Genomic DNA, 14958 nt, shown 5'->3' with positions numbered 1-14958 from the left:
TGAAAGAAAAACATAGAAATCAGCCATTGTTATCCTTGCAAGCACTTCGATCCAGCACTAGTTTAAATTCGTGTGGGCGGCGTCTTCAGCACGTGGTGAGCATGGCGAGTTAATAAAAAGCAAACAGAAACGGTTGGGCAAAATGAGGTTGAAAGTGTATTTAAGCGTTAGATACCGTGACAGTCATGATTTCTGTAACACAATTGCTCCATGGCTGTAAAAAAAAAAAAATGTAAGCACAATAAATTCACAAATACCTGTACAAAACATTTACAAAAAATAAAAATTAAAGTTATTTATACTTAAGACAGCTCTGCATGTAGCATGCATACACTTTTTATGTCCACTTTTATGTCCAAGACACCACAGCCAGAGAGAAAACTGAAAATGTTCACAACTAAAATGTTAAACGTTGCTATGCAACAGTCATAATGGGTTTACGGTCTTTGCTGTGGAAGTCTGGATCTGGTCACTCACATGTCTCTTTTATCATCAAGAGACAGACTCAATGAGTTATTCAATCTGAGTAATACATGAACTGGGGAAAAAGAAACACTTGTTTGGAACAACAGGAAAAGGAAAAACAAACAAAAACATAAACCAGCTTGAGTATTCAAATACCCAATCAGATTCAACTGGAAAGTATAAGTGCACACTGATGCGTAAAATTGTAGCCGTAATGACACACACACACACACACACACACACGCACGAGGAAGAAGAGCAACACAAAATTTATCATCATCCTCAAAGTTAAAGTGGCCAAGGAAGGGCAATCTGCAGACTTGCATGTAAGTTTTTTTTTTTTTATAAAAAATGTCAGGAATAAGCATTGTTTTAAAAATGCTTTCTTGAATAATTGATTAAATAAAACAAACAGCAACAAAAAAACAACAACTATAAAATAAGAATGACAGCAAAACTACTTAACAACATTTTGTCTTAACGTTGGCACACGGGAGGATTTTTACCATTAACCCTTTCTATGGTTAACAGAAACCCTGTTACATTACTCATGATGAACATAAATATCTTTAGCCCCACTGTTTTTTCAGCCATTGCTTTATCTGCGGTATCAAAGACACCAAAGAGTTCTGTCTCAAAATCAGATTTTCACCTCCAGTGGGGCACAAGTGGCAGAACTTCATCTTTTAAAAGAACATCTTTAAGGTGGGTTTTAAAAAAAAAAAAGATTGATGGCAGGTAGTTGTTATATTTTTAAAACTTGTATGCTAAACTTGTATGTGTGTATATATATATATATATATATATATATATATATATATATATATATATATATATATATATATATATATATATATATATAATTACCCTGTGGAATCTTAGCAGTTGATGCTTATCTGCATTGAAACAGCAATGAGAACTTCAGAAAATATTCTATAAGGAGGGTTGATTTAGTACTATTTTTTATCATCTTTAGTTCACAGTTTATAAAACGCCCATGTCCACTTTGTCCATTAGGTTGTTCAAAGGAAAGTCTTAATATTTCACTTGCAAAGCCTTTTCAACATGTAGCAAGTGAGACTTCATGTCTTAATGTAATGTAACAGGTCAGGATCTAAAGTTTGGTCACTGAACTGCAGATCATAATCAGCAGCAGTACATATTTCAACTCAAATCATCATTAATAAATGGTTTTGGTATGAGTTTGTTTTGTAAATGAGACCCTATGACTACTATGTGGAATATCACATTTAAACCCCGCCACCTCTTAAACAGCCATTCACAAATTCACAGTTAAGACATGTCACAGTAGGGTGGCAGGGAGCGACACTGAGCTTGGTCATGTGCTTTCCCATGATGCTTTGCAGGTTGGTCTGGACATCAGGTGAGAATTTGGGGCTTGAGCTGCTGTTTTAGCTATTTATCATCAGTGATGACGCTCACATATAACCCTTTAGAGAAGGGCAAGGTGTGAATGTTACACGATGGAACGCTGACACTTTTTCCCCCACTCACACTCTCTCTCACACACATTCTCACACACACACACACACACACACACACACACACACACACACACACACACACACACACACACACACACACACACACACACACACAAATTCAGTGGTAGGATGCCTACAGTTTGCCCCACCTGGTCCGGTTAGGTTTCATTTGTAAGGACCATTTCTAAGTCATTTCGTTCACTGATGCCAGGGTGACTGTTGCAGATTACTTTCTAGTTATTGGTGATGGTAGAGGCCATGACGGTTGTTGCTATGACATCTCTCTGTCTTTGTACCACTCCACAAACTCATCCAACAAAACTGGCCCTGAAATACAAAACAGTATTACTAAAGCAATATCTCGAACACTTTTACCCCTAGTTTTTTCCCCAACTTGGTCAGCTGCCAAATTCCCACATCTCTCCCTATCATACAGTACCACAGCTACCAACTATGGATTTCTACACAATGTGTGAAGCTCATGCTTCATCCCATGTAGGGCTTCGGATTTTATCGAGAACAATAATTCGACGATATTTTGCTGAGTGTGTTATTGTGCTGAAACATTAAACATCTATCTATCATCCCTCATACCCAGTTTTATGCTCTCGCAATCTCTCGATGCTAGAAAGGAACATGTATGGATCATGTGTACTTACAAGCCCCGTCCTCATCATAGTTGCTGAGATCCAAGTTAATGGTCCTACTGAACTCTAGAACATTGCACCACTGGTCTTTATTTACTACTTTATACTTGGATTGCTGAAATCAAAGAGAAAGAAAAACAGATATGACCTACAGAACGGACAAGTTCTGCTGCAGTATCCCAAGTCATTTGTATTAAACCTGGTGATTAATATGAGAATGAAAGCAGCACCTCTAGAAACTGGTTAAACACAGGAAACAGTGGCCAGGTTTTCCCCAGCAGAAGTCCCAGCATGCACTTGGCAGTGTTTAAATCTAAACTCCTCTGATCTTTCTCCTGCAAAGGCAGAGAAACAGTGTTAGACATTAGAGCTCATGCCAAGAGTTTTAATCAAACAAAACTGTGATAAAATACAGCTTTATTTTCTGTTTACTGAGTCTTTAACAGGTGCTTGAACCTCTGCTCTGTTCGATGGTGGACTGAATTAATAAGAAAATATAAGTAGCTATAAACTCTACAGTAGTCTGTCTACAGTACCTATAAAAATATATACACATGCATATCTCTACAGTGTCTGTCGAAGGCTTGGAAACACCTACACCCAAACTAAATGATAAAAAGTATGTACTTTGACCGAACAAACATAAATGTCCAGGTCTTACACTTTATTCTCATTGAAAAATCCTCCATAAGCATGAATAACAGCTTTACACACTCTCGGCATCCTGACATTTAGTTTCTTCAAACTTTCAGCTGAAATACTTTTGCCGTGCCTCTTGCAAAACTTGCCAAAGGTGTTCTTCACTGGTTGGAGATTTCTTTCTGATCTTGTGGTCCAGTTCATCCCAGAGCAGTTTAACAGGATTTAGGTACGTTGACTGGGCAGGTCATTTCATGATTTATAACACTCCAGAGGACTGTTTGCTCTCTAAATAACATCTACAGGTTTGTACGTGAGATTCAGCTCATTGTAAGGTGTAGTCGGTTCCAATGAGCCGCAGTCCAGATGGAACTGAATGGTGCTGCAATATGTAATGGGAGCCATGTTGGTTCGGTTTTCCAAAACAACCCCAAACTATTAAGCTTCCACCTCCATGTTTGACTGTGGGGGGTGAGGCAGCCTGCTAAAATCATCTCTCCTGTTCTCCGTCTTAAACAAGTTCCTCTATTAGAGCCAAAAATGCCATTCACTGACTCCAAAATCATAAAACACTTGGTGTTTCCAAACTTTTGACAGGCACTAAATATTACACACATATATTACACACATTCACTCACCCGGGCAAAGTCAAAGGCGTATCGGTAGATGAGCTTAAAACTCGTGGCGTCATTGAGGATAGACCTCAGGTAGTCAAGGGAGTTCCTGAGTTTTTCAGTTGAATCACATCTGAGAAAAGAAATGAATGAAATATGTGTTGTAAGACAGCCGAGTACTTGCAGCAGTGCAGTAGTTGTTTGTTTTGTTTTTTGCAGGAAAACCCATTGCCCAAGACAAAATTGTGCAATTGAGCAAGTTTGAGGCATTAGGCGAGTCAAATTATCTCAGAGGTGCTTACTTTCTTTGACTTGCTGTTCAGTTGCATGACAAATTAAAAATATGTGAAAAGAAATACATCAGTGGTTCCAGAACACTAGCTTGATTTTCAAACATTGTGACTAAAGAAACTTGAAACAATAGCATATCTTTTATGGTCTTCATTCATTTATATAAATTGTAGAAAATAAATGCTAATTAGAAATATCTAAAATTGGTGCTAATATTTAGAAATGTTACTGGTAGTCACATTCAGAAGCGTTGGATTTACATAAACACATGCTACTGTAGTATTTTTTCACTATCCCTATTACACTATAGTAGTGTCAATCAGCTAGAAAATGTAAAGCAAAAGAAATTTCCCCATCTATCTTCCTCCTCTAAAACAAACAAATGGACTATTCCAGATGTTTATTGAGTAATAACACTAACTGGGGTTTGCTATTACAGTTGGTGTTTCCATTTTCAAAATTGTACTTATATTTTGTCTTCAAACCTACTGGAAGCTCTGTATAATTTACCAGCCTCTGGATTTTCTAGATTTAAGTTTTCGATCTGAGACAAAGCACAGAGAGACAAATCACCGTGTATTCAATTGATAAACATTTTACAGTCCGACTTGAAAAAACAACGCAATGGTTCTGAGGTACCGTCTAGTGAATTTTGCTTTTGAATCCTACAGATATACAAAACAATTCATACCATGTTCTTTAAATTTGTTCACGTTACAGTAGTCCTATCTAGATTTTTTTAATGCAGGTTGGTCAGTGATTAGATTTACAGAAAATAAATAATAATGGGAACCCCTTATTTGAAGACTTATTGTATTTCGGAGAAAAATAACATACAGCTACTGAAATGGTACTGAAGGTTCAAAGCTTTTGTCCAGAATTTACATCCAAAACCTTCATGAAGAAAAATAAGGAAAATAAAACAATTGGAATATATTTAATGTTCGATTTGTTAATGAGCATTAAAATGTCAATAATGTACAGTGAGTTATAAAATCACAGACAAAAAGTGTTTCATTATAGTATTGTATCACAGTTCTGAATGCATATCATTAGACTAAACAATAGTTGATTTTACCGATAGTTACTGAATAAAAAAAAAAAAACAATCCATGTAAAATAGTAGTGAACTTCATTTAAAAACATTACTAAATCATAAAAAGAAATATTAATTATATTCATGAACATTAAGGAAAATAAAAGACATGCATTCAGACTGAAACAAAAGTAATATTCCAAATAAATAAAGAGTTACATACAAAATGAATACGAAAAGAAAAAAAAAAAAAAAAAAAAGACACTACAGATAAACAGCACGTGGTGTCAGTGATTCACCTCTAGAAGCTGCTCTCGTACTGTACAATGCAACCCGGAAAAACTAGTATAGATTTTTAGTGGATAGCTGAGTTTCAGTAACCTTTGCTGATTAATCAGCAAAACCAATTAATTGGTCGACCTCTACATATAATTTACTCCCATCGCCCAGCCCTAGTAAACACTAAAACAATTATCTGATTACACTCAGGCTATAGGTGTCATTGGTTATACAGCAGTTGGGCAACACTTAAAAGACTTACTGAAGTGAACCCATTCCTTTAAGCCACTCTTGCAGGGTGAAGTAACCCATACTCTGAGCATTCAGTTTCCAGGCCAATACCAGCATCACCACCTGCGCACACACACACACACACACACACACACACACACACACACACACACCTCACACAGTTTACACAGGGCCTCATTTGCGAAGCCGGATACAAAAAGATTTACTCATAAATCATTGTACGAGCCTTTAATCAAGAGATCTGATTTTCATAAACATCTGGCCATTGTGTAAAATATTACTTGTGCTCCTGTGTGTAAATTTAAGCATGTGACAATGACTGTACATCTTGGAGTCATAAATATCAAATGTGTTACTGCACATTTATATATTAGATTATAGCTTCCAAATATAAATAAATATCTAGCTCCACTCTTTATTAAATATGAAATCAAGCATGCAAGCCAACATGAATCCTTAAACAAGACAAAAAAAAAACTGCCAGCGGTTAGTGATTGATAAGTGACTGATCTGGCATCAGTCAAGCTGCAGTGAGCCATATCTTCAACATCCCTGGTGTAACTATGACATTTTCTGAACCACTTCAGAGTAAATCAGTAAATATATTATACATATTACATAATTTTTCTGCCTATTTATGTAAAAAATTTTCTTCTCTTCATACCATCTAATTCATCTATTCAATAATTCGGTTCCAGGTTTTGGCCTTTCTGCTGTTACACTGGTATATAATATACAGTTAAAGTCACAACATTCATTAGGAGGGGGGTTGGGGGGGTGTATACTTTTGAACTTTTGTAAGTTAATTATGTTGTCTTCTGGGAAATATCCAGCTCTTTAATGGCAATAGTATTCCGACACCAATTTTAGGTGTTTTTTTTTTTTTCCAGTGAAGATTTTGCAGATTCCACAAGATATATATAATCTTTTGACCTCGCTGGTATATTGCAATTAGCATAGACACAGGTCTAATTTTATTTCTACTTCTGAGAAAAGCTTTTCTGCTGTTTACTTGTTATTTCAGCTTTATGTGTTAGGCCTTTTATGGCATTTTATTTTACAAATGCATTTTTGGATTGGCTAACATACACTTTTACACACAATTTTACTAAAAGGCAGATAAATGAATCCATACCACTCTTCCCACACAATTACATTATTAAATGAACTTTAAAAGTTAAACTAGCATTCACAATAATAGAATTTGCAGTGCTTTACATTCTCTGGTTCCACTCCAATATCTTCGCAAAACTTTTCCATGCCTTCTGGTCCAACCACTTCATCACAACCTGAAACAAACATGCAGATATGTACAAATGTATACATACAAGTTTTACACTGTGTTATAAAAATGACCATCAGTTACATATATCATCATCCTCAAATAAAATCATACTCTGTATAAGAGTTACCTGCATACTCATAAAACCACTCCAGACATCTCTTACTGGAGAAAGCTTCAGCTTCCTGGATATGTGATGACTCCTGTCTTCTGTACACGCTGAAAAATAAAACAGGTCTCAATAAAATGGGTCAATACCAAACCTACACACCAAAAAAAAACAGCCCCATTTGACATGAAAATCTAAACAACTGTACTTCTTTTCACTGTTTTTACACTATACTTTACCACAAGAAAATAATTACACAACCCACTTATAGTTTTATAGGTCATTGAGTGGATGCCCCTTGGGCGACGTTTAAGATCCACTAGATGTTCCACAAACCGGTACAAATTTACTTTTGTGCCCGAAGCAATACAGTTATGTAACAAATCCAGTTGAATTAGATGAATTATTTTTTTTTTTTTTTTTAAGGTATTAACATTTGTATGTGTGTGTTCTGATGGTGTGAAGCACCACGACAGTTTAAATTAATTAATTGCCCCAAGGAGATAAATAAAGCTCTAAACTAAACTGAAAAAAAAAATTTATTAACCCATGTGTGTTTCCAGGTTTTTTAGATTTGTTCGTCAGGGCACAACAAAAACATATATTTTAAAATCAGTTTACATTAAGTAAAGAAATTAAGCCTGAATCAGTAACTTAAACTGTAATGTTAATTTTAATGAATAACATTTTAATAAATAAAAAACAGGCATAATCTAAAGTGTTTGGAGGTATTGTTGCATTAACAGTTCTACATATCTAGATAGATAGAGAGAGAGAGAGAGAGAGAGAGAGAGAGAGAGAGAGAGAGCGATAGATAGATAGATAGATAGATAGATAGATAGATAGATAGATAGATAGATAGATAGATAGATAGATAGATAGATAGATAGATACTTTATCTCTGCAAAGCTTTGGGACAATGTCCAGTGTTAAAAGCACTATACAAATAAAATGGAACTAAATTGAACTGAATTTCAGAAACAACTGATTAATTTCAAAAGTGCTAAAATATTTACTGAAAACACACAAAAACGTATCTGCAATCTTACTTGAAAAGAAAAATTCATTATTGTACTCTTAGACTTTTTTTTTTTTTCTCAATTAATTAATTTTTTTTTTTAACATTTAAGGCCCAGAGTTACTGATCAAAAGGTCTATATTTATTTATTTTTACAGAGGCTTGGCTAAGGCTTCATCCTAATGAAGGATTTTTAATGAAAAACAATGTAGTGTTTGATTTTATACCCAAAATCTGCTAATTTATATATTTGTTAGTTCTAAGAGTGGCTAAGAGTGAAAAGCTTATTATTTTGAAAAAAGCAACATTTTAAACGTCCTGGGGGAAAAACAACCACTGTTTGGCCAAGGAAAACAGCAGCGGTTAATGTCAAAAACACTGTGAAAGTTTTGTGTGGAAAAAAACAAGTCAGTGGCATCATCAGAAACCTCCACAGAGCAGAGGTGACGGTCTCGCAAGCCACCGTTCAACTTTGACAGCGCAAAAAACAGGGCCCACTCATGATGGTAGTAGCAGCAGAATGCATTCAGAAGTTCACAGGAATTTTCAGAACACTCTGTTGCCAGTTTACAGAAAATTCAGCTAATTTAATTGAGATGAACTTTATCTCAATCAAATTAGACGAATTTCTCTGTAAACTGGCAACAGAAAAATTCGTCTAATTGAATTAAGATGAACCTCATCATGCAGTAGGACAAAACATATTGCCAACACCCAATAACTTAATGCTGGGAAAAAGGTTTAAAGATTGTCCAAGTTCATCATTAGATCTTAACCAAACTAAGCTACATTTCACCTCCTAAACAGTGCACTAAAGGGAGAAACCTCTTGAGACAAAAAGCAACTGTACAAGCCTGGAACTGCATCACAAAGCAAAAATACACCAGTTTGGTGATATCAGTGGAGCCTAAACTTGATGCTGTTATTGACATCAGTTCCTATTCGTTTGACCAAAAAAAAAATTAGGTGGTCTTCCACCAAAGGAGATAAACACATAAGATTTAGAAAATTAAAGCTGCAATTCATCACATATTCATCATTTGATCTCCGACAAAAATTTAGAGCTTTAGTATATTTAATGTTAAAACAGCTCTGACAGGTAGCTACTAAAGGTCGACCGATTTATCGTTTTGCCGATAGTTGACTGTTGGATCTATTGGCCAAAAACCATACCAATAGTTTTTCCAGGTTGCTTCCATTGCTGAAGTGGCTGAGAAGGTCCACTGTCATTATGAGAGCGACCTCTAGAAGTGAATCACTGATGCCACGTGCTGTTTGTTTTTTACATGGGAGACCGCGTGCTGATCGAGAGCGCTATATTATATTTATTTATCATTTATTAATTATAAAATTGTATTTATTAATTTATACATTCATATACATACATTCATTAATTAGCACAATTCACTACTGTTTTTATTTTAATCAAATTCTGTACTATTTTACATAAGGTGTTATGATTGTTTTTTTATAAGCATTTATGTTCATACTGAGAATTTGTATGTTGTTGCTGAACAAAGACTATGCTGTCGACTTTAAGAACAAATGGATAAAACAGACTGAGCTCCATGGCAGCATCGAAGATATTAGCTTGAAAGTAGGTTAAACAAAATCCCAGATTCCACATCCTCTTTGTCAAGCACATACTGTATTTAAGTTAGACTGTTTTCTTTGTTTAATTGATCTAACTTTTATACAGTGCAGTGGTGAAGCTGCAAGGACCAATGTTCATTCCAGAGTTAGGTTCTGTGATGTGGTGAGGTTTGTGTAGCGTTTCCCCTGTAGATCTGTGGGTTTCCTGGTTTCCTCCAATTTCCAAAAATCAGTTCTACATGGCAGCTCAACATTCCCCCAAGTTCAGTGTGTCTGAATGTGTATGTGCCCTGTGATGGACTTCCATTATATACATGGTTCAAAACCCAGTGTTCCCAGGAAAGACTTCAGATCCACTGACCCTGATCAAGAGTCACACATATACAAGGTGGTATCAAAAAGTTTTGAGACGAATGGTGCTAACTGGTGCTATTCTGACCCCATGCTTTACAATTTTTTCATGATGGACAGCAAGTTAGAACAAAGAGCAAACGTGAAATACTGTTGGAAACCCGGGCAAATCTGCCACAGAGACGTTCGACATGCAGCGATGCTTCGGCGAGTCCTTCGAGTTTTTTTGAGTGGCACACACGCTTTAAGAGAACATCACTGGAAGGCGACGAGAGATCAGGAAGACCTTGAACGATGAGAGCCGGAGAACAATCCACATGATCAAACTTCTGGCCCCAAACCTACCCTAGATCCGGAGAGAGGACTTCCAGGACGCATTCCAGAAGTGGCAGGAACACTGGGAGCTCTGTATTGCTGTGCAAGAGGACTATTCTGAATGTGATAGTGTGTAAACTCTTGTAAACAGAGCTCGTCTCAAAACTGTCTGATACCACCTCATAGAGAGGAAATGACTGGAAAGTATAGAAAAATCTTCAAGTACTTGATATATACAGGTTTAATTTCTGTGCATTAAAAGACCAATGGCGTTATAAAGTGAGAAAACTAAGTGGAGAAACACCTGCAAATTGTGTTTACCTACTTTAAGAGTTAATTTTTAATTGTGAGGATCGCGAGGACTAATTAGCTGGAAAATAAAGCATTATGACCCTCTGGTATCCCACTGTGTGAATGGCTAATTGGCAGATTGATAGATAGCTGATGTCAGACAGATGGGTTGTATATGGTCTGTCACAGTGGACACATAGAGGGCTGGATGAATATGTGAATAAACAGATGATTAGGAAAAGGCATGGATTTGTAAAGTGTACTTGTCCTGGCGACTCTTCTTCGCAGACAGGTCATCTCCCGCAGTGGGCCTCCTCTTTTTCCTTGGGGGCATGGCTTTGGAGCAGCAGGCTGAAAACAACCAGCACACACACACTTAGTCAGTGGTTCTCTGAGATGTTGATCAAGCTGTTCTAGACAGTTGGAGGAGACAGGGGTTTTATAAAGGGGGTTGAATACATGGACTACCGATGAGGTCATTACCTGCAGAGTGAGTGTCTGGGCCAACGTCCTCAGTCAGATTCTGAAGGGGGGAAAAAAACTGCATCATACACTGGCACTCTTTATGTTACACGTAAATACTCACCAACAATACAAAGGAGCAGAGCCTGTCAAATGCATTAACATACTGCTGTGCAAGGTAAGTGTGTGTGCGTGCGCGTGTGTGTGTGTGTGTGTGTGTGTGTGTGTGTGTGTGTGTCCACACATAGAGGAATCAAGAGGCAGCCTCTTTTTCTTAAGACTCTATCCTTCACAGATAATGCCTGCTTACTCCCATCCGAGTTTCAGGATACAAACAAAACAATGAGGCTACAAAGATTCATACTAAAAATAAGTATTTTAAACATAGATAGATAAATAGACCGACAGACAGATACTGATCATCCATACTCTTCCAACAGCTAACTAACCATCTATACATACACACATGCATTTTGCAGGCATTACATCCTAGCCATGACCAATATCAAGCACAAAATAATATCTACACTCATACGAATCACTGAAACCACAACTTGGTTCAGCATTTGAGATTTCACGTGTAGATTTCGAGAAAACTTACCAGCTTGTGCAATGTGTCGTAGATCTTGTGGATGCTGGCCAGTGTGGACAAGTGGGAGTTCAGCTGAAAATCTGCAAGACAGGAAAACATTAGCTAACATCAATCATACACCAACACACCAGCAAATCCTTCTAGCTTCATTCGTATGTGGTTCATGGTTTGATGTGCTACAAGTCAAACAGTATGTTGTGGAAGGAGATAGCATTAAGTCATGCAGCCATTCTGTTAACGGTGCGTTATCAATGATCAGTGGAGTAAGTGCGATACAAGCATTCCCAATTCATAACACAACAAATAGATCAAATTCAGCTATCAGGGATGACCTGCTGCAAGAACGAGCAAGAGCGTCTGTCACAGCTGTCCTTTTTTTTTCTCATAATGAGCTCTCATGTGTCTTTCAACTGACCATCACTATATTAGCTAGTCGTCATAGCTAGCGGCTCGGGGGCTATATGCATATATCTTGCATTACATATATCTCTGGACTTGATGTAAATACCTGCATTTAAACACCAAGCTTTATACACACTTCATTTACACATGTCTAGAAGAAATGTCACTTTGTCTATTTTGTTTATTCTCCTTTTACTAGGTTACATGGTAAATTGTTTCGAATCACTGCATGATATTTCTTCTGGAAAAATGAATGAACTGGGATTCCCAGATTTTGTCATGTTTTCCTTTTTTGAAAAGGCACACATGGGTCCTTTTTTTTTTTTTTTTACCAGGCTGGGGTATAGACCCACACTTTCCAAGGGGAAAATGTAAACAAGGACAAGCAGTCCAAGCAACACAAAACTCTTCCCAAATGGGATATCCCAACTAATAGACTTTCACTGACACTGGTGTTTATACATGTTTTTTTTCCTTCCCCTGGTGTTCGACATAGTTTCCAGGGTGTTTATTTAGTAGTGAGAAAGATGTCACTTTCAAGCACTTGTTTTAAAGCAAAACAATTCAGAATGACAATAAATCCACAGATGTCCTGAAGATCACGACGTCGTTGTGCGAAAAAAAGAACGACAACGAAACGATGGCTTCCTGTCCTCAGGTATATTGATGAGAAACCACTGTATTGACCTTTACATTCACCGTCATGGAAGCCGAATGAGTAAAAAGAGGACGGTTTGGGAGGCCAAAGGGGCGATACGGGGCAAGATTTCACACCAGTACAAGACACGGGTTAACGCTGAAGCAAAAAGACATACATCTTTAACAACTTGTGACAAGTTTACGAAAGTATGTGTGGAGTGCACGGTCAATTTGTGGGGCCTGTAGTCCACATGATGAAGATGAGAGGGACAAAGAGGGCACCATGGGGTACACCATTGGGGACACCGTTTCCCAGGATCTCACATGGATTATTTGCATTGGATGATGGATGCAACGAAAAGGTGACTCATTGGTTGTCTTTTGGAGCTGATGTCGGGTTGGCTCGCACACACACCAAAACCACCTTATATATGCATGCATGCACATGCACACACACACATACACACACTTATTGCACGACACACGGGAAAGACATAACAAAATGTAGCCAACTGCGTCACAATTTTTCTCCCTCTCTATTGTTGAGTACACACACACACACACACACACACACACACAGAGACACACAGACACAGAGCAGGCTGGCCCGATTTCTGATATCTAATGAATACACATGTTACCGTGTGTGTCATGCCCTGACCACAACTGGGGCTCTGAGATTCCCATGGTATTTAAGGGAAAATCAGACTGTACAAGTGCATTGTCTAGATTTGATCAGATTGCAGACACATGCAGTGCATTCGATTTCAGCCCCTAAAGTCGTGCCTTTGCATTAAAAAAAAGAAATACAAGAGATCCTGATGATCGGGTTATTGTATATGTGTATGATCGCTCGGACATGACAGGGGCTCGAGTTCAACATCACAAAAATGCGTCAAACGCTAAAAAAAAAAAAAGAATAACAAAATATTTTTCAAAATCACACATCCACAAGACACAGCAAAAGCAATTCCCCCGCGCAACAAGTGTTCCCGGGTCGAGACACGTCGAGAAAGCTGCACCATTAAGACCCCTGATGGTACTTACTTGTCGCATCTGAGTGCATTTTTATCAAACACTCCACTGTATTTGTGTGCGAAGCTGCAGACCGGCCAGGGGGCGGGACACGCCCGTGTCAGCCACGCCCACGAACGATTCAGTTGGACGCCATCTTTCCTGACCACGCCCGCGCGCCCTCCGCGATTGGTGCTTAAGTGCGTCAATCATCTCCGAAGCGCCCGCGCACGTTACGCCCACCCACTGCCCACTTACCATACGCTGGAGTTCCGAATTAAACCCCGCCTTCCGAGCGTGGCTATTGGACGACTTCCTCGTGCAACGCACAAAGCCCTGCCTTTGGAGAAACGCGATTGGATATCGCCTACCCGGAAGCGTTTGTTTCGCACGCGTGTCATTGGCCGGAGCACGAGTCAATCCACGAGTCGCGCGTGCTGATTGGTGGATAATGACAGTTTTGTTTACAGTAGGGCGTGAGCATCCGTTTCCTCCTAAATATGTATATTTTATTTTTTGCTGGAGAAAGTTAACAGTAACCCTGTTTGCTTTGCGTTGAAAGTTAAATAACACACTTTTTGTGACATGATAGTGTCTCTGATCACTGGTACACAATAGTGCACATTTCAGTGAAATTTATTTATTTATTTATTTATTTATTTATTTATTTATTTATTGTTTAAGCCCTGAAAGAAATGTACTTTACAGCACATTGAAATTCTTTCCTCGCATACCCCAGTGATGGTACGAAGCAGGAGTCAGCCATGATACAGAAACCCCTGGAGCACATAGGGTTAAGGAGGTCAAGAGCCCCAAGAGTAGCAGCTTGGTGAAATCAGGGCTTTAAACCCCGACCTTCCGATCCGTAACCCAAAGCTTTAACAAATGAACTACCACCTATATAAAGTCTCCCTTTTTTTATCTCTCTCTTGTCCTGCGTTGGGGAGACGTCATCAGATCGATCTGTTTTTGGAATCGTCTGTTAAAGCGTCTTTCAACTCACATTCATGTTTTATACATTTTTCCAAACATGTTCCAAGTAAACAGTTTGATAAAATACATTACATATAGTTAAAAATTATTCACATGTTCGAAGTAAATATAAATGTAAATATAATAATTATAATACATATAAATCTTTTATTAATGTGATATTTACATC

The 14958-nt window shown here is 37.8% G+C and overlaps 1 protein-coding gene across 1 annotated transcript; it reads right to left on the bottom strand.

Moving 5' to 3' along the window:
* Window positions 1-2055: 2055 nt before the first annotated feature.
* dcun1d4 (DCN1, defective in cullin neddylation 1, domain containing 4 (S. cerevisiae)) lies at window positions 2056-13932 on the bottom strand. The gene is made up of 11 exons (XM_046835874.1): window positions 13830-13932; window positions 11751-11821; window positions 11171-11210; window positions 10951-11038; window positions 7141-7229; window positions 6947-7017; window positions 5739-5830; window positions 3895-4003; window positions 2848-2952; window positions 2630-2732; window positions 2056-2297 (listed from the first exon to the last, which is right to left on the bottom strand). Exons 1-11 carry the CDS (start codon window positions 13846-13848, stop codon window positions 2242-2244), a joined length of 843 nt encoding a protein of 280 aa, XP_046691830.1. The 5' UTR covers window positions 13849-13932; the 3' UTR covers window positions 2056-2241.
* Window positions 13933-14958: the final 1026 nt, after the last annotated feature.

Source organism: Silurus meridionalis, chromosome 23, assembly GCF_014805685.1.
Source record: "Silurus meridionalis isolate SWU-2019-XX chromosome 23, ASM1480568v1, whole genome shotgun sequence".
In the NCBI taxonomy this organism is placed as follows: domain Eukaryota; kingdom Metazoa; phylum Chordata; class Actinopteri; order Siluriformes; family Siluridae; genus Silurus; species Silurus meridionalis.
The sequence above is the reverse complement of the archived record's forward strand: the minus strand, read 5'-3'. Positions and strand labels throughout refer to the sequence as shown.